We start from the raw sequence: 19065 nt of genomic DNA on the forward strand, positions 1-19065 counted from the left end.
AGCTGAATAAGGGATAATTGTCTGTAGACTTGAACAAACCCATTTCATGTCTTTCGGTCTTTCTGTCTGTCTGTTTCTCTCTCTTTCTCTCTTTCACTCGCTTGCACACACACACACACACATGCACATGCACACACCCTTCCTGTTTCTTTACCTGGGGCAACAGAGATGCTGAGAATAGCACGCTCTCATTCTTTGCTTGGAAAGTGTACCATTGACCCACCTTCAGGTGGCTGCTCACAGTGCGGCGTGTTTGGAGCCCTGCCAGTGGAATGGGCTTTTAAGTCCTGCATGAACGTGTGGTTAGTGACACCAGCATGAGGCTAATGACAGCGTTTAGAGACAGCGCGAGCAGCAGAAAGAACAGTGTGTTTAACAGCGGATATGCTATTTTAAATGAGCTTGGCATGGCGTCATAGATGGTTAACCCTTACCCTTACCTTACATCCCATTGGCAGTACATTCAGAGACGTTGACTATGTCCCCTTTAAACTCTGTGAGCTACTTGCACATGCATGCACATGCATTTTAATGTCTTTTGTAGGTATGTGGTGGATAAGAGTTTTTGCACCCATATTTGTAAAAATTTAGTCAGGTGGTTCTGTGGTTCTGGCTATATGGACAAAAGTATTGGGACACCTGCTCTTTCATTGTTTCTTCTAAAATCAAGGGTATTAAAAAGGTTTATTCTGCTTTTGTTGGAGTAACTGTTTGTACTGTCCAGGGAAGTCTTTCTACTACAAAAGCATTGCTGTGAGGATTCGGATAGCTTTTAGCCTAGGACTCGCTTCATGCGGTGGTCCTTTGGCCTTTTCAGGTCTGCCCTTCTTCTTTCTCTAGTTGGCCGAGTGTTAGCTTTTAGCCTGTTCTTTCAAAATAGGCCCAGTATTTAGCCTTGACAGACATTCGCTAGTGGGCTGGCTGTATGTAAATTCAGTGGGGGCAGAATATGAGTCAAGACTGTTACCTAACATGGGTTTTGGAATTGGCTCATTATATAGCTCTGTTTCGGTTATTCAGGATTTTAATGAAGAGACTGCAGAGTTTGATGTTATGCCCGTTTAAAGGCCACATGCTACCTATGTATATAAGCCTTTCTTGACAACTGACATAAAACTACATAATGTTTTATAATTGCTTTTCCAACATGGGTGATAGTATAAGGAAGGCTGCTAATGTCAGTTTTACATCAGCAGCGATTATAACAAATGCTACAATCTCTATAGGTTTATATAAGCATGTCTTACACTGATCAGCCACAACATTAGCACTACTGACAGGTGAAGTGAAAAACACTAGGTATCTTTATCTGCAGATGAAGGTGAGGTGTTAAAAACAAGCATAAGGACCCAAGCTACTTTGACAAGGGACTGGGTCAGAACATCTCCAAAACATCAGGTCTTGTGGGTTTTTTCTGGTATGCAGTGGTCAGTACCTACCAAAAGAAACTAGTCCAAAAAAGAACTAGTGAACCAGTGACAGGGTCATGGTTCATTGATGCTCATGGAGATCCCACTTCACTTACAGGATCTCCTGCTAATATCTTGGTGCCAGATACCCCAGAACAGCTCAGAGGTCTTGTGGAGTTCATGCCTCCAATGGTCAGGCCTGTTTTGGCAGCACCAGGGGCACTTACTCAATAGTAAGCAGGTGATATTAATGTTATGGCTTATCAGTGTATAGCCCTCATGGCTGCCCTTTAGTGACCTATGCACCTGTAAACACCGGTCAGTGCCACAACAAATGGTCATTCAGGAATGACCAAATGAGCAATGCTTTTTTATTTTGAATACTTTGAATGACTGTAGCAATATTATATTAACAGCCATGTCACACCACCAGTCTCCCTCCTACTAGAACTATTCACTTGTAGCAACATGACAGTTTTGTAATTGGCTTCTTGATGACCTTTATTAACATTAAATGGACAACACGGTTCACCAAGCAACCTTGGGACTGTATCACTGCATGCATCTCATTACTATAAAGGCTTTGTATTTATTTAATAAAATATACTTCTAACCAATGCTTTTATCCCTGCCTGTTAAGCAGAGTAGCACTAAAAGGCAGCTGTATACTATGCTAAAAATCCACAAATAGCCATTTCTGCAACAGTACTAAAGGATTAATTTCTCAGAGCCTTGTGCTTGATGTGGTCCAGTATACTTTTGGTGACCCCTTGTCCGCCATGTCTTTAAAGACCTCTTCCCCTATGTGGATTTTGTCCCGACAGATAGAGGAGTTTGGGTGATGGCTAATACTCATGAGTCTTGACACAGGCAGTGACTCACTACGCAATGAATAGCTGATACATGGTGCCGTATATGGTTTAGTCATACCTCACTAATTAATGCTACAAATGCTTAGTGCACTCAGAGTTTACTGTGAGCATTAGTGCTGTGAGTTGCTCTCAATCCCAGCTGTGCTTGAAGGGAAATGGTCAAGTTTGGAGGAAAGCTGCTGAGTAATGCTTTGATACCTTTTGATAACAGAGGCAAAGGGGGACCAGTGATGTCACTGCTTATTTGCTGAGAGAGGACTTCCAAGGACTATCCAAGAATCACTTTGGTGGTATGACGTGCCCAGTTCATTCATTTCTATTCACTAGTCCATTCCCTTCAGACCTGCAAACAACAAAAACGCCAGCCTTACCACCCCACAATGCAGAAATACGGATAGCAGTGTGTATGCAGTATTACATTTGTGGTTGGTCTGACATGTACATAGACTCATCATAGACATGAACGTCATGACAATATTGGGCTTTTGTTTTTTGAGTGACATGTTTAATAGGAAAATTGTAGTGTAGTGTTAACTTTGTTTTGTTTTTTAATCAACAGAGGGTTGAAATTATACATACTGGGTAAAAAAATCACATACACACTTAGATAATTATCTGAGGGTAAAAGTTCCAAAATGTCTAAAATGTTTAACTCGCCAAGGCCAAGGCCTCTAACTAACTTCTTGTTAGGGATTTTGATTGATGACAGCTGGTAGCTTCTCTGTGCGAATATAAAAAGGGTTATTTGACAGTACTCAGTACTATTTGATGGACCAACACACCAGGGAAACACAAGAACTCTGAACTGTTAAGCTTGGTGGTGGTAGCATTGTGCTCTGAGGCTGTTTTGCTGCCAGCAGAACGAGTACACTGCAAGTGGGTGAAATAATGAATTAGATAATAAATGCTCCCACAAAATGGGTGTTTTTACAGCACAGGGTCCCATAATACATATCAAAGGTGTTGGTGGAATGTATAAAGCAAGTAATATTAGGCTTTTGGCTTTCCCAAAGTCCTGAACTCAGCCCTATTGAAAACTTGTGGAAAACTGTCCAGTGGTCAGTGAACACTCAGCTCAAAAAAATCATAGAAAGCCCAATACTGAGATGATTTTCATTTCCATCTTCTGACCACAACTGTATGTGTGAATCATACACACACATCTGGCAAATTTCAAGCACATTAATTCTGTGCATGAAAAAACAGTCCTCTCTGTCATGTATAAGCATTAAACGTTTTAAACACAAAGATCTTGCAAAGATCAAGAAAAATTGGGTGGAGATATGGATAAGTTGTGCTTATGATCACATATTTTGTGATTTGATCAACCCTTTTTTCCCTCTTCCATTTTAATCCAGGCATAAACTTGCAGTAGGGACTTGAGTTACTGATGAGAAGATGAGTTACTGATAAGAGGCAGCACATACAGTTGCCAGATGGATACACAAATCTCAAACACATGCTGGAAGAAGATTTACTAACAGAATAACAAGGTTTCAACTCTTGGATCTTGGGTTTTAATGGTGTGTGAGAAGACACAGCACAAAATATGCTGTTATGAGGCCGCAGTATGTACTTACTGCCGGTGCTATTGTTTGACAAGGGCTTTTTTCCAGCCAGAGGAGGTGAGTTCTACTACATTCCATTTTCTATGGAATGATGGTGCTCCTTCCAGTACCTTTGGGATGCAATGAGGATGAGGTGACGTGATCATCCAACACTCTCACCTCGCTGACACTCTTGTTGCTAAATGCAATCAGATCCTCACAGCAATGCTGCAAAATCTAGTATAAAGCCTTCCCTGGTGAGTAGAGACTGTCACTACAACAAAAGCATGATCAACCCTTTTTTAATACCCTTGATTTTAATACTCTTTAAGCAGTGACTGAGCAGGCGTCTCGATACTTTTGTCCATATATGACCCCTGCAGAAATTTATGTCAGGTGGTCAATAACAAAGCAAGGCATATGTAAGGCCATGAGTAGCGTAGCATGACGGAGAACATGTGCAACCCCTCCGGCATGGAATGCATTGATCACTCTTCTTCTGCGTGTGGGTGTCTGTAAGTGTGGTAAACTTCCGCAGAGAGACGGAAGCAAGTGAAAAGGATAGTAATTTCCCACTGCAATTTGATGCAGTCCAGTGCGCACGGTTTTGCAGTGTGGCTGTGCTCATTTGAAGCGCCCAATTAAATAAAGCAATTGGCTGTTGAAAACACATTTCGTAAGGGGCTACGCGTTTCTGCTTGTCAGTTGTTGTCATGACTCTGTGTGTGTGTGTGTGTGCTTGGATCTCTTTAAATAGTATATGTTTTGTGATTTGTGTGAGGGTGTGTGAGAGTGTGTGTGTGTTTGTGTGTGTGTTTGTGTACATATTGTCGCAGTGCCTCTGCCCACTGTGTGATGCAGTGAAGCTTGTGTGTGTGCGTGTGTGTAGGAGGAGTAGGAGGGGGATGCTGGCTGCCTTTGTGTTTGTTTATGAGTGTGTATGAGAGAGAGAGATGGAGAGAGCGAGAGAGAGAGAGAGAGAGAGAGAGGAGAGAGAGAGAGAGAGTACATATGTGTATGTGTGACTGTGTGTGTGTGTGACTCAAAGTCTGGCACGCTAGATGCTTCATGGCAAGGTTCTGTTCAGGGGGACAAAAAACTTCCAACTTACGGGATTTTAATTAGGACTGAATTAGGAGCTCCCCCTTGTGGCCGAGAAGGCCACTGCCTTCTGCACAGGAATGTCAATGTTACAGTAACACATCATGGCACTTCTACAGCCCTCTGTGCCCAATATTAATCGTATAATCTTGCTGTCTGAACTACAGTGCTGACATTCGGGGCTTTCTGTAACGCTCTGTGTTATTTTATTCATGAGTGACATCTGGCACAACCCACCGCCTTTCGCGAGTACCACACACTGTGTCTTCATAGTGCATTTGGCCTGTAGCTCTCACTCCTGGCATGTGGAGCGTAGAGTCTGGAGAGTGAGGTGCATCTGTTCCTGTTTACCCCTATTGTGTCCTATTGTGTTCCGGTGATCGGGTGTCTGAAAGGAACGAGGCTCATAGCACAAACTCAGTAGAGGTAGAGCCGGAGCGGTGACCCCAGCACTGTGAGGCTCTACCTTGCAGCCTTACTTTAGGAGACATTCAGCATGACTGGAGGAAAGCAAAAGCTTATGTAAAGTGAACTGCACCGTCACAGGAAGTTCTCAGGGAAGCGGGAGCAAGGTGATGAAGTGGACAGCACGGCGTTAGTTATTGGGTGATGGTGAAAACACACACGCGCAAAGGCTTTCCTGCTACTGCAGCGACCTACAAAGCTAACCACTGTTCTGGAAACATCACTGGCTGTTTGCAGAGAGCTGGAGGACATTCCCTGTCTGGCTGCATGTCCATGATAAAATGCCTATGATTAAAGCAGCATTATGTAGCATTTTTACCATAAAACAACAGCTTCAACATCATTGCGATGCTGTACTGACCTGTACTATAGAAAGAATAGCGTCTGCTCTGGGCTTGGCACACTGCTAACTGCATTCCCCAATTCATCCCCAGTGAAAAACTAAAAAAGTGCACTTAATTGTATTTATATATAAAATAAAAAAAATACTGAGATTTTAGAGTATGTTGTAAATATTATAATATAATATATATAAAGAAATATTATATAATATATATTTTATTACTATGAAGTATACTTTTAATTTAAATTTAATTCATTTTAATTGAATATACCTAGAAATACTTGTGTTCATATAATATATTTTTATATTATATGAACATATGTACTGTTGTACATTTTTGCAAAGTGCATTAAAAATAGCTACTACACTAATTCACTTATATAATATATATTTCATAAAATTAAGTAATTATACTGTAACCCAAAAAGTTGTCACTACCCAACTAAATGAAGTCTGTTGTAAATAAAACTTACCACTCAACTGGTTTGAGTTGAACGTTTGTGATCATTTTACAGATCTTTGAGTTCAATTCATTTCTAATAATAGAGCTTATTAGGTTGTCAATGGCACTCCCAAAAAATTTAACTGCACTGATGTTAGATTTACTCATTTCTCCCACATTAATGTCCAGTATCTGAGTCAGCTGTGCTGCTTCAGTAATATACAGTGAGTTTATGTGTAGAATACAACCTATTTGAGTAAAACTCCTAACTTTTTTCTCATTGGCTCTTGGCACCACCTATTTGCATACTGGGTGTATCTTTCCCCCTTCACTCACCATCAATGTGAAATCACTCCCCCCAAGCTACCTTCCACTATGTGTTCACTAGAAGTCTATACAGAGTTGTAGCTGCTTGGCCTCATCATCAGCGATGAAGGCTGTGAAAGCAAGTTTTTGCTTTCTCTACACTTGGGTGTGGCTGAATGCTGCAGGTATAACTTTTTATGCTATTGACATTTGTGAAGATGGAAATTGTTGACATGTCATGCTGTCTGTTTGTTTGAGCTTTTGAATGGAACAGTATTTGCGCTGCAACTGATGACGTCTCACAAGTCCACAGTATATTACATATAGTACATTTACATTAAATTAAGAAGAGGGTTTGGAATAGCATTAACATGACATGCCTCATCGTTGATGTGGCTTGATTTGTGAACATCACAAAATTCTTAGGCTTATTTGGAAACCCTGTGCTCTTAAGCTCTTTAGAACTGTATAATAGGATTATCTAATTAATAGCTGTAAAATAAATGATGTCATTCTTACCATGAGGAGCCCCCCTCAGCTGTTAAGGGGGCCTATGCAACTTGCATAGTTTGTGTTTAGGAGGAACTGGCACTGCTGCCTTTTTGTGCCCTTTTTTTGTGGTGATAACCTCAGGTCTTGTACTCGCTGAATCTGACTGAGTGTTTTTTAAGTGATTTTAGAGACATAAATAACACAAAAGATTTGCTGTGTACTTACCTCACAACATGAAGTTGAAGCTGAGGTTCCACCGTGAAATAGCTCCACAGTTACAATCCGGTGCCTGTAACATTCTGCACCATTGAAAGGGGAAACTGCAGTTCCAGTAAAAAAGTTGATGAATAGCTTTAGCAAAGGATTGTATTTTGAGAATGCTTTCTTAAAACATGCAGAGTTTAGATGAGCATGTCAGCAGTATGCAGTATGCAGCAGTATGGTTTTTCCTAAAATGTGTTCTTGAGAAAAGTCCTAACCTAACCTAAAGGATCTTTAACCCGCAGTTGTGCACAGGGCTGCTCTTGTAATGTTGTCCTCATAAATTGAACAAATACCAAATAAGAAAACATTTGGTGAACATCAGAATCTCCTACTTTTAAATTGGTGAAGAACCATTGCAGCAAATAAGGGTTTTTGAGACGTTTAAAAGTTTAATCACACTCACTCTAATACAATCATGCCTCTTCATGGAACCAAAAGTGGTTCTTCTATGGCCTCACTCAAAAAATAGTGTTCCAAGAAGAATTCTTAAGAGTGTAGGGGCACACTGGGTGCTGGGGAAGGCAGATCGATTAGATGAATTAGTTAATTTATGGCTGATTGCTGTGTCATGTTTGAAGCTGGACGTTCTATGACAAATGTTCTGTGCTGAAAGTTTCAAGCTCATTGATGGGAGCGTACTTGTGAAAGGGTTAAATAATCAGAGTAAATTACTACTATGCATTTACTGTGCCAGTTGTTTTGATAACACAATGGTGTTATATCATCATTCAGACTCTTATGGTTCTCAGTCTAAGAGGGATCTAATGTAAATGACATCTAGGTTCACTAATACTGATTTCTAAGGACATCATTCAAAAATGACTTTGCTTTTTTTTTTGTCAAGCATGGGAACCTATAACCTAACCCTTCCATGCATAACTCCTCCAAAGCTAACATCTTGACTCCTTCCTGTCTTCTTTTGTCTTCCTCTCGTCTTCCTACAGGCATCACCACAGTCCTCACCATGACCACTCTGAGTATCAGTGCCCGTCACTCTCTTCCCAAGGTTTCTTACGCCACGGCCATGGACTGGTTCATCGCTGTATGCTTCGCCTTTGTCTTCTCAGCCCTGATTGAGTTTGCAGCCGTGAACTACTTCACCAACGCCCAGGCAGAAAGAGCAAAAAAGAAGCAGGCCAAGAGCGCAGCAGCCGCGGCCACCAAGAGCTCCACACCATCCAGCAAGAGCAAAGACACAGAGGAGGTTCTGCAGGTGAGTCTCAAAGTGTTTGTACAACATGCTCTACTACTTCTGCGTGTAAGAACCCCCAATAGGCACTAGATAATATTCAGACAGCTGTACTTAGTGATCAATGATCAATCCTATACTGCCCTGCTCCAACACAGCCAGGCTCATTTACATAAAGGGATAAAAAAAACAAAAAACAAACATGCAGTAATTACTGTATTATCTCTAGTTTTCTGTCATTGTCCCTTCATTTTTTTCTTTAATTTATTCATTTATTATTCATGTATTTCCTCATTTATTAATTGTATAATATCTCTTTCTTTCTTTCTTTCTTTCTTTTTCTTTAATTTATTATATTTTTCTTTTGTCTTTCTTTCTTTCTTTCTTTCTTTAATTTATTCTTTCTTCCCTTTCCCCCTTTTCTTTTATTATTTAGTTTTCTTCCTTTTTATTACTTACTTTCTTTTCTTTATTTTTTCTATTATTTTTTTTTGTTTTGTTTTGTTTTTCTTTTTATTTATGTATTCATTTTTTTTACCTTTAAATTAGTGAAGAACCATTGCAGCAAATAAGGGGTTTTGAGGCCTTTAAAAGATTAATCACACTCACTCTAATACAATCATTCTATGGCATCACTTAAAAAAACTTTTTTAAGAGTGTAGGGGCACACTGGATGCTGGGGAAGGTAGATAGATTAGATGAACTAGTTGATTTAAGTCTTTTTGCTTTTTGGTCCTTTTTTCCTCTTTCCTTCCTTCCTTTCTGTCTTTTTTTCGTTCCTTCTAATATTTGTCTTTGTTTCTTTTTATCTTTTACTGTTGTGTATTTATTTATTTTCTTTTTCTTACTTTTTTTTAATTTCGCTCTTTATTTCGGTAAAACCTTCTGTTTTGTTGCTGATTTGCAAGCACTGCTTATACCACATTAATATATTAATATATATGCAATTTGTTTTGCAGCCTATGAGCACCACAGTCATTAATAATTCCATAATGAATTACAGAAGCATGTGCATGAGTAATAAGCATCATGTAAACTGGATACCTACATCCTCAGGTACTTGCCTCAAATTGTGTCAAGTTGGTCACACAAACCCTTGTATCTCCAAAACAGCAACTTTACAGGAGTAGGAACAAACCTTCTTAACTTTCAATTGAAGTTAATGTAAAGTAGTTTAAATCCAGTCATTAGGAGCATTTCTATTGGTCCATTCATCATGTCGCAATGTAAAGAACAATGGCTGGATAGTTACAAATAGTGAGAAACAGCAAAAATTGAGATGTTTGGAGAATTTCTATTGGTCCATTCACCAGGAAATATTTATTGGTTCCCCTCAAGGTTTCTTTCTCTTAGTCTAAGATCTCTGTAAAGCTGCTTTGTGACAACATTTGTTGTGAAAAGAGCTATATATCCCAATTCATTTGTTCATTTCTATCACTATTTAAAGAACTGCCAGATCCACATTATGTTAAAACATAAAAAATAGAGATAGAGATACAAAACACAATTTGTCTTTTTTTGTGTGTCAGTGGCAATATATGTTAGTTGTCAATGGCAATATATGTTAGTTGGACATTTTTGTTATAAATCAGTGTTCTAAAAAAAACAGAGACTTATGCAATGTGTACATGCAGGTAAAACACACCTGTCAGCCTAAGAGCTAGCGTAGCAGTAGACGAGGCAGCAGCGGTCGTGTGTTTCACGTCATGCATGCCAAACATAATCCAGTGCCAGAGCTTACTGACATTATCCCTTAAATGTGCCTGTCCTGAACACTCAGCACTACTTTACTGCTTTCTCGTAATTTCATCTGGTGTGGGTGACATCAGAAGGGAATATGTATGGCTTAGACCTGCTATCAATCCCTTAGCTTTCCAACTGTATGGGCAGATAAAAATAATAATAATAATAATAATAATAATGAAAAAAGGCATTGGATGAGAGGTAGCCTGTGGATTTTCACTGACTAAACGAAGCTATAGCTTTATTAAATCACTTTGACAAGACACTTTGACCACATCCCTTAAACATGTTCTCAGCTTTATCAGATCATGTTCTTTACTGAAACTGAAAATAAATGTCATAACGGCATGGAGAGAAATCCTGTTATTGGAGAAGATGAGTGGATTGGCCTCAGCATTAAAGGGCTAAAGACAGGAGCGTCATTCTCATGTTCAGTGCTATCTGGACTCCTCCGAGTTGTTTATGTGGTGAAAATCCCAATAAGAAATGATGTGAAGCTGACGAAAGTTTAATGGACTACCACCCGGATGGCGGATTAACGGGTTGCCATGGCAACATGCTCAGGGCACATCTGTATAGGTTTTTAAAGAGCTACAGAAAGCAGAGGGGAAATTAATACTGTTTTTTTTACTAAGGAAAGAGAGAGAGACAGAGAGAGAGAGAGTCAGCTATAACATTAGTGCTTAACTCATTTCCTAACACCACCTAACCCCCCTCCTCCCCTCCACCCGCCCAAACACCAATTAAATGCAGTCTGCTGTTGCTTTCTCTGAGGATCTGGTGGGAAAACATAAAGAAACTGGACCAGCACATATGGGAAAACAGACAGGCTTACACAACTTGTGATGTGATATATCGTGGAAGCTGTTCGGCTTTACTAATTAATCATTATAACACCAGTTGTGGAAGAACAAGTGGTGCTGCTTATTACATACACACACACACACACACAGGCACACACACATAGACAGATATACACACACACACGTTCCACCATTCCTCAACAGCTGATGGTTATGTTGAGGCAGAGGGGTGTGTAATAAAGGCTGTAAATTCCACTGGCAGGCATTTACGATGTGTTTATAGAAGGACTGAGGGTACAGCTCAGCTTGGTGGCTCAGGCATAAATACACACTCTCTCTCCCTCACACACATACACACATTTTATGTTTTATATATATATATATATATATATATATATATATATATATATATATATATATATATATATATATATATATATAACAGACAAGACAACCATAGTCATCAATTCAAACACATACTGATCAAACACACACAGTGACAGTGAGCACACATGCCTGGAGCCATGGACAGCCATTGCTGTTTTGCCTGGAGAGCAGAAAGCGTTCTAATCACTGAGCTGTGGAATAATGTAGTAGAATAAGTATTATAATAATGTTTTGTAAATATTCTAAATCCAAAAAAATAAATTCCATATGTATGTTTCTAAAGGTGCTTTAAAGGGTTCTTTGAGTGACACAAGTTTTGTTATAGAGATGTTTGTATAAACTGTGAAGAACCTTCCTTTGATGAAAAAGTTTTTTTTTTTTTTTTACCAATTAAATGGTTCTTTACACTCACATCTCTATGGTTCATTAAGGAACCAAATGTGGTTCTTTAATAGCATAAATGCACTTCAAGAACCTTCAAGAAAATATAACATAACATACAAAACTTAGGAACTTATTTTCACTCAGAGCAAAATGTAGCATCTCTAGAACAGTAACTTTTGAAAAGAAGGACGAGCTTCCTTTACTTTGCAAGGACCCATATCCTTCAATGTCCAACAATGTTCATATATTAATTCAGTTTTTAATGATAAGGACCCTTTAACATGGCTTCATTCAAATGCCCTTTTTTTGGACGATTTCCATTTGGTCCATTCATCATTACCATTAATCACCACTTCACACAGTTATAAAAGGCAGCTCACTTTTTAAAGCGATGCCAAAAAACAACAAATAAAAAAATTGAGATACAAGGAGCATCTTAAACTCAGCTGGCTCATTGTTTCTGACAGAGTAAGCTAGCCCAGTGTTTTTCTGTTGCACATTGTTGTCCTGAAAAATGTTCTCCAAGACCCAACACACCCTCTCCCACCCTACACATGCACAAATACACACACACTTGCACTCACAAACACACAAACCCACTGCAGGAGTCGTTTTCTGTCTCTCACCCTTCGTGTAGTGTGATGTAAGCTTTTCAGATAGTACAGTTCCATACGCCTCCACCTCACTCCCACTGCCAGTACTGTAACGCACACAAAAAGCTTCTTACTGATGCATTAGCATGAAAGATAGGCCTATGGATATCTCCTCCTGGAGCCGATGCCTCGCCAGAGACGCGTGGTTTACTGTAGGAACATGTGCCGTTGAATAAGAGGCAGTCTTTTATTCCTGTGTCTCTTAATCAGACTACAGCGCACTGAGAATTTACAAAGCTCTCAAACAGTGCAGTCATCCACTGGTTCAATCATACACTACTGTAAGTTCTACTTGTCAGGTGCAGTTGAGATTATAGATTGAAAAATAAAGATATCAACAATATACCAGTGATGTGGCAGCAGTGAAGCATCTGAATACAATGCTGAATTCAGTTGTTGTTCAGATTCTTCTTAATCTAAGACGTTATTGAACAGGAGCAGATGTACTACACACCATCTTAACATCCTCAACAAGCTGTTACAGACCTGCTGCTGAACACATTCTGTTGGCTGGATTTACCTGAATTAGGTTTTAATTAAGATTAGGACCAGGATCATGGCCTGGATGAGGGTTAGGAAGGGTTTTGGGTTGAGGTTAAGGTTAAGGTCAGGAACAGGGCTGGGATGGGGATGAGGATTAGGTTTTGATTTAAGGTTATGATAAGGACAAGTGTGTGGGATAGGAATCATTTCTTTGGTCACCAAAGCCAAAACTAAACACCATGCCTCTTCATTTCTCCCACAGCAAAACTCAGACACTAACGGCAACCTGCGCAAGCGTGTGAACTCCACGACTCAACCAGATGCCAAAGTCAGCCAAAGAACCGAGTCCTCCAATAAGAGTGCTGCAGCTGTGAACAAACAACCCCAGACGAGCCAGTTATCTTCCAGCTCAGCAGCAACAAGCAGCTCTGCGAACCAGTCACGGCTTCACCCCAAATCGGCGGGTCAGTCCAACGCAGTGGCCCAAGCCTCAACGTCCAAGGCCACACCTCCTGCGCCGCCCTCCACACCAACCATCCCAGGGCGGTCGTCAAGCGGGACACCCACTGCCTCAACCTCTCTTCACCATCTTTTAGGGACCAAGTTGGAGAATATCCAGAAAATGGACACCAAGGCCCTTCAACCAGCAGCTCCTGCAGCAGGAGGAACCAGCAAGATTGACAAATATGCTCGGATCCTTTTCCCAGTGTCCTTTGGGGCTTTTAACATGGTGTACTGGGTGGTGTACTTATCCAAAGACACCATGGAAACAAGAGGAGGCTAATCACACCAGACTAGTGAGGGTTTTTCTTTTGTAATACTTCTTCAAAGCCAAACAGCAAATACAGAGAATGACATCTCTCAAAGGAAGTCAAGCATATTTAAAGCAATTCCTAGAAATCTAATCATATTGGAACAGATGGACAAGCAAAGAGACGAGCTGGTGAATGCCCTTGTGAAGATTATATAGGTGAAATAATTGTCACATAAAATTCCTGGGTCGTTTTTTTTTTTTTTCAGAATGAGCATGTGGATATAGGATAGAAACGGCCCTGGCTGTCCCACTGGAACCTGGAACACTGACCTTCATCTGGAAACTTTTTTCAAGTGGTCATGAATTACAAGGCATATTAATTGTAGAAGCTGCAGGGATATATCCAGTGAAACTGAAAATAGAATATGAAAAATCATTACCATTTAGTCTATTTTTCTATAGAGACGTTTTCTGATGGTTTGCTCAGTGTGCCACTAAAGAGTTCCTTTTACTCTCCATTTGAATCACCTTTGTTTTGTTTTTTTGTTGTTTTTTTAAATTATATTTACCTACATGTAAAAAGCCAACCAATGGCACATCCGCTGAGTAATGATTGGCAGCAGCTGAGAGCTTTGCTCGGTGTGGGCGACCTTGTGAGCAGGCCTGCTGCTCCACCCTGTAGACTGCTGACCAGCAGCAGATCGGTATGCATGTCTTACAAAACAAGCTATTCTATCTTTCTTTGTCTCTTAAGTACAGTGATTTTTTTGTCATTATGAAGTTTCTTGATTTCCGTTGGCTTCCATTTTGCATAGGAATATTTACCTCCACAAACGAAACAGAGTCATCCTGCGCTAATCTGCACCATCAATGATGTTCTTGTCGACACTTACACATAATTTCTCACTTTTCCATTCGGTATTAGTTCAGTAGAAGTCTAGTATATCGATGAATGACAAATGGCATTATGAATGACTATGAGCTTCATCACCATTGAATGAGAATCCATAGCACATAATGCAACACAGTGCACCTTCATTATTCATGGCACGTTAACATGAACCACTGAAAGTCACCCGTATTGGCATGACTTAACACAAATTGTGGGTGGACATTATGGTGCTTGAGAAAAATGGGGCTGAATATTGAATGTTAAAGGACTTTTTTAAAGTTCGCCAGTGACTTAGCAATAGTGGACTCCTTTATGTTGGAAACTTTGTCCAGATTTTTCTTCTGCCCTTCTCCACCAATCTCCCTCTCTCTCTCTTTCTCTCTCTTTCTCTTTCTCTCGATTGTTCTCTATGGCAGTAAATATCTAGTGCTCTAGCTCGGATATACATATAAATCAGAGGAGACTTGTTAAGTCTTTACCCTCCTAGTGTCGGGAGCATTGCTAGTGCTAGGGGGAGCTGGAATGGGTGGATTTAATTGGCAGTACCAAATTGGGAGAAAAAAGGAGAAACTTTTGACAAACAAAATTATACATATATTTAAAAATAAATAAATAAATAAATAAACTTTTCTGCAAGAGAAAATGGAGATTAAATGTTGCTGCTACACCCACCTCCCATCTACAGATCTGTGGCTTACCCGTCTCATTATTCCCGTATTGATCGCCCAGGCCATTAACAAGTCAGACCGCCATCCTGCAGTCAGAGATTAATCTAAAAAGCCAATGCTTTGCAGTTCTGATCCCCGACCACTTTCAATGTATCGAGGCAGGAGTCTGGGAGGGAGATCTTTAAGCCTTTCAATCTCATTACTGAGAGGATATGATTCTCTGCCTTTACCTTTCTGGGGTTTTTCTTTTTTTTACTCCCTTCTGTTGGTGCTCTATTTGAGTCACTGGCCTAAAGGCTAAGCGTTAAGTGGGTATTTAGTAGTGGAGGGGGTCTGGGAGTATGGCCCAATGTTCCAGACGCTTACCTCTGCTGGGGAAATGTCACTTATACAAGGCACCGGGAGGCTTATTGCATTGCTCTGCCTCTGCTTCTCCCCTGTCTATTCATTTGTCCTTTTCTTTTCTCTCTCTCTCCATCTGTGTGTGTGGGTGTGTGTGTAAATAGCTGTCATTTTTTGATGGACTTTATGGACGAGGCTTTCAGTAGACTGATGGAGTGATCAAAAATGTCTGCCGTTTCTGGCTTCCCCAGAAACTCACTTGAGTGTGAAATTGACTTTGTGCCCTCAGCCTCACCCCTCCTAAACCCTATCTCATACATAGACACACACACACACACACACACAACCACACACACACATTAACCTGCCAGCCTCAAGGTGGGCCGTGTCTCCTCTCTCTCTTCTCCCCTCAGTGCCTGAGCAACAAATGCTATTACGCAGCAGAGTGACAATGTCGCAGATGAAGGTTAGATAAGGACAGGCCCATGGCTGCTGTTCAAGTTTTTTATAGTTGGTAATGTTGGGAGATATGATGACACATCATTAACAGTACTTAAAGACACAGAGATGTGGATGGAGCTCCTACATGCATTTACATTCATTCTATTCAATAGAAGTTTATAGAAGTAGCACAGCAGAAGATTAAAATTTTATATTTTAATGGTGACATATTATACCCCTTTCTCCATGAGTAAAGATAGCCCACTGGGGTCTTAATGGAATGTCTGCGACATGGTTTGGTCAAAATACCTCAAGGGTCCAGCTCTACAATTCCCATCATCTAAAAACCCCCATTCAGAACAGCCAGTTTTAGTACCTGTTCCTTTAAATGATAATAAATCACCACAAATCTCACCCCTGGCCCCTAGCCCTTTTTATTACCCCTCTCAGCTATACCAATTCTAAGAAGAAACCTCTAGAAGTTTGCCATTTGTCCTTGTTTGCATGTGCTAACTAACATTTACTCCACCTTGAGTTCACATTTCTCTCTCACACTCTGTAAGCAGAGAACCACTGGAGACTGGAGATTGCTAAAAGAGACACAGGTTACCTTGATTGACTGTATCGCCATGTTTATGGACTCAGGGAGGTATCCTCACACTCTGTCTTGCACCTTGGATTTTTCATGTCATATTTCAGCCACAGAGTAGAAGGGCTACATTTGTGGTGGATTATAATCCACCAAGTTCTGAGCAGTTGGGCTAAGGTTTTCATATCCAGCAGAAATTGTTTTCTGGTACTGTTATGGCATCAACAACCCAGAAAAAAATCATGTCTGTGTGCACTATCATAAAAAGCTTCTCAAACCTGAACATGAGCAAGTCGTTTAGGTACACTATACGTCTAAATGTTTGTGGACACCCTTTCAAATTAGGTCGCTAAAATTAGGTCGCACACACAGCATGCAAGCAAATCCTCACAGCAATGCTTCAAAATCCTTCCCTGGACAGTAAAGAAAGTTACTCCAACAAAAGCAGGATAATTTTTTTTTTAACCCTAAAGGTGTCCCAATACATTTGTCTATATAGTGTATTTTTACACTGTAAAAATTATATCTTGGTTAGCGAAATCATCTTCGATTTTGTCAATATGTCTAATATTTCTTTTTATGATGCTGTTGTCTGAAGGTCATGAGGTTATTTTGTTGCTATATATTGTATTCCTCATATTGTACCTTGCCTCCTGTTCTAAATGGGGCATGAGCATCAATGGAATCATTTCACTTGATAAAACGATGTAAAACCAGTTTACAGTAGTTTTATAATATGCTTATAGCAATCCCAAATATCCCAAATATTAGACATATTGATATGTTTTCCAAGATACCATCCTTCACAGTGTAGCAGCATTCCTCCCTCATTTTCTTCCTTTTTCCATTCCAAAAGCTACTGCCCTTTAAATTATCTTCTTCTTACAGTTGATTAAATTGTAGAAGTCCACCATTTAATGTGCTCTCTGCAGGCCCACACAGGGGTGGTTGACAGCTTCTATTATGATTCTACCACGCATCCACTGGAATAGCGATGAGCAAAAAAAAAAAAGGCCTACCTTTCTTCAAGCAGGCACTGGCAACCCAGAAAGCGTGTTCAGAGCACCCTGCGGAGGGCATTTTGTTCTCCGTGAGAAGAACAAATATGCCTAATCTCCCCTTGGACTGCTCCCAAACCGGAGGAAGAAGAACAAACAAACAAAGGAATGAAAAACAAATGTGCTGGGATTAACCGTTATGATATGGACATGTTGACCCTCTTTGTGAGGTCATAACACCACCATGAGGACTAATAGAACAGCTTTCTGTATATAGTTGTATCAATAATCAAATTTCTTTGTAAAAAAAAAAAGACAACAAAAAACTGAATTATATACACTTTGTGTTTTGTAGTCCAACGCATATTGGTTTACTATTGCCCTATGCAAGGTAACTACCTTAGAACTGTCACTTAGAGCAGGGGCCTTGCCTGATTTCTAAAGCAGAGGTCACCACAGCCAAATAAGGAGTGCAGAAATCATAATAAACATGCACATCAGCCATGGATGGTCTACGTCTTCTAGTGCTGTTTTCAGTTCTATTATAAAGTCTTGGTCTGAAGAAAGATGAAGAGATTTCTACTGAGGGAAAGCGAATTGTTTGAATTGTTGGTGCTTATGTTGGGATATTTCTGTATGAATTCAGCACTGCTTTAGTAGCAAAAATCCATATCAGTGGAAGGATGATATGATAGGAAAAAATATTTGAAATGTTATTGTCTCATAATAAAGAATATAATTAAGTATATCAAGTACATTAAGTACATCCAAAGGCTGTAAAACACGGAAAAGGGGGGGGGGGTGTTATATGAGGGTTATATTAAATTATGTGGACAGTATGTTGAGTATCTTTATGTTCTGGAGAGATAGAGATATTGTAATTTAGAGAAGTTGTATATAATGCATTCTGGTCATTTTCTTTTAAATCTTTTTCACATTTGCACTTTTATTTTTTAGGAATGCAAAGCCTTTGAAAGAGAAGCTGGCATTTTCTAAAGGCTGTAAAACATGAAAAAAGGGGGGGTGGAGGGCTCATATTATATGTGCAATATGTCTAGCTTCATTATATTCTGGAGAGATCGAGGCACAGTTTTATATAATGCATTCTAGTCATTTTCTTATACATGTCTTTCATGCTTGCACTTTTACCTGTAATTAAATAGGAGAGGATAAAATGTTGGCATTAAAGGCCTAGTGAAGTTAATGCAGAAATTGGCCTGCACGAGACCTGCATCAGTACAGTTACCAGAAGGGAACATAAGATGATAATTGTTCCAGAAAATACAATGACATCTACACTGTAAAAAAGAGTCAGTCAAAGTCAGGCCAAATTAAAAGGCTACAGTAACTGTTTCTAAAGAACTTCTAGAGTTAACTCAACTTAGTTTAGTCAAAAGTTCTCCTTACTCACATGTTTCAGTTCTGCATCTCAAATTTTGTCTGTGTCTTTCCTCTTCAGTTTGTCATCTGTTGGTTAGACCTTCCCCTATCACATAAA

At 39.7% G+C, this 19065-nt stretch overlaps 1 protein-coding gene across 1 annotated transcript in view; it reads left to right on the plus strand.

The window, feature by feature from the left end:
- Window positions 1-18073, plus strand: part of gabra4 (gamma-aminobutyric acid type A receptor subunit alpha4) — a 32179-nt gene extending 14106 nt beyond the window's left edge. Inside the window, exons 8-9 of the mRNA XM_072663066.1 lie at window positions 8186-8454; window positions 13146-18073. Of these exons, the coding sequence (XP_072519167.1) occupies window positions 8186-8454; window positions 13146-13667 (791 nt within the window). The 3' untranslated portion in view covers window positions 13668-18073. The remainder of the gene's footprint in view (window positions 1-8185; window positions 8455-13145) is intronic.
- The last annotated feature ends 992 nt before the right edge of the window (window positions 18074-19065 follow it).

Source organism: Salminus brasiliensis, chromosome 19 (assembly GCF_030463535.1).
Source record: "Salminus brasiliensis chromosome 19, fSalBra1.hap2, whole genome shotgun sequence".
Classification (NCBI taxonomy): Eukaryota; Metazoa; Chordata; class Actinopteri; order Characiformes; family Bryconidae; genus Salminus; species Salminus brasiliensis.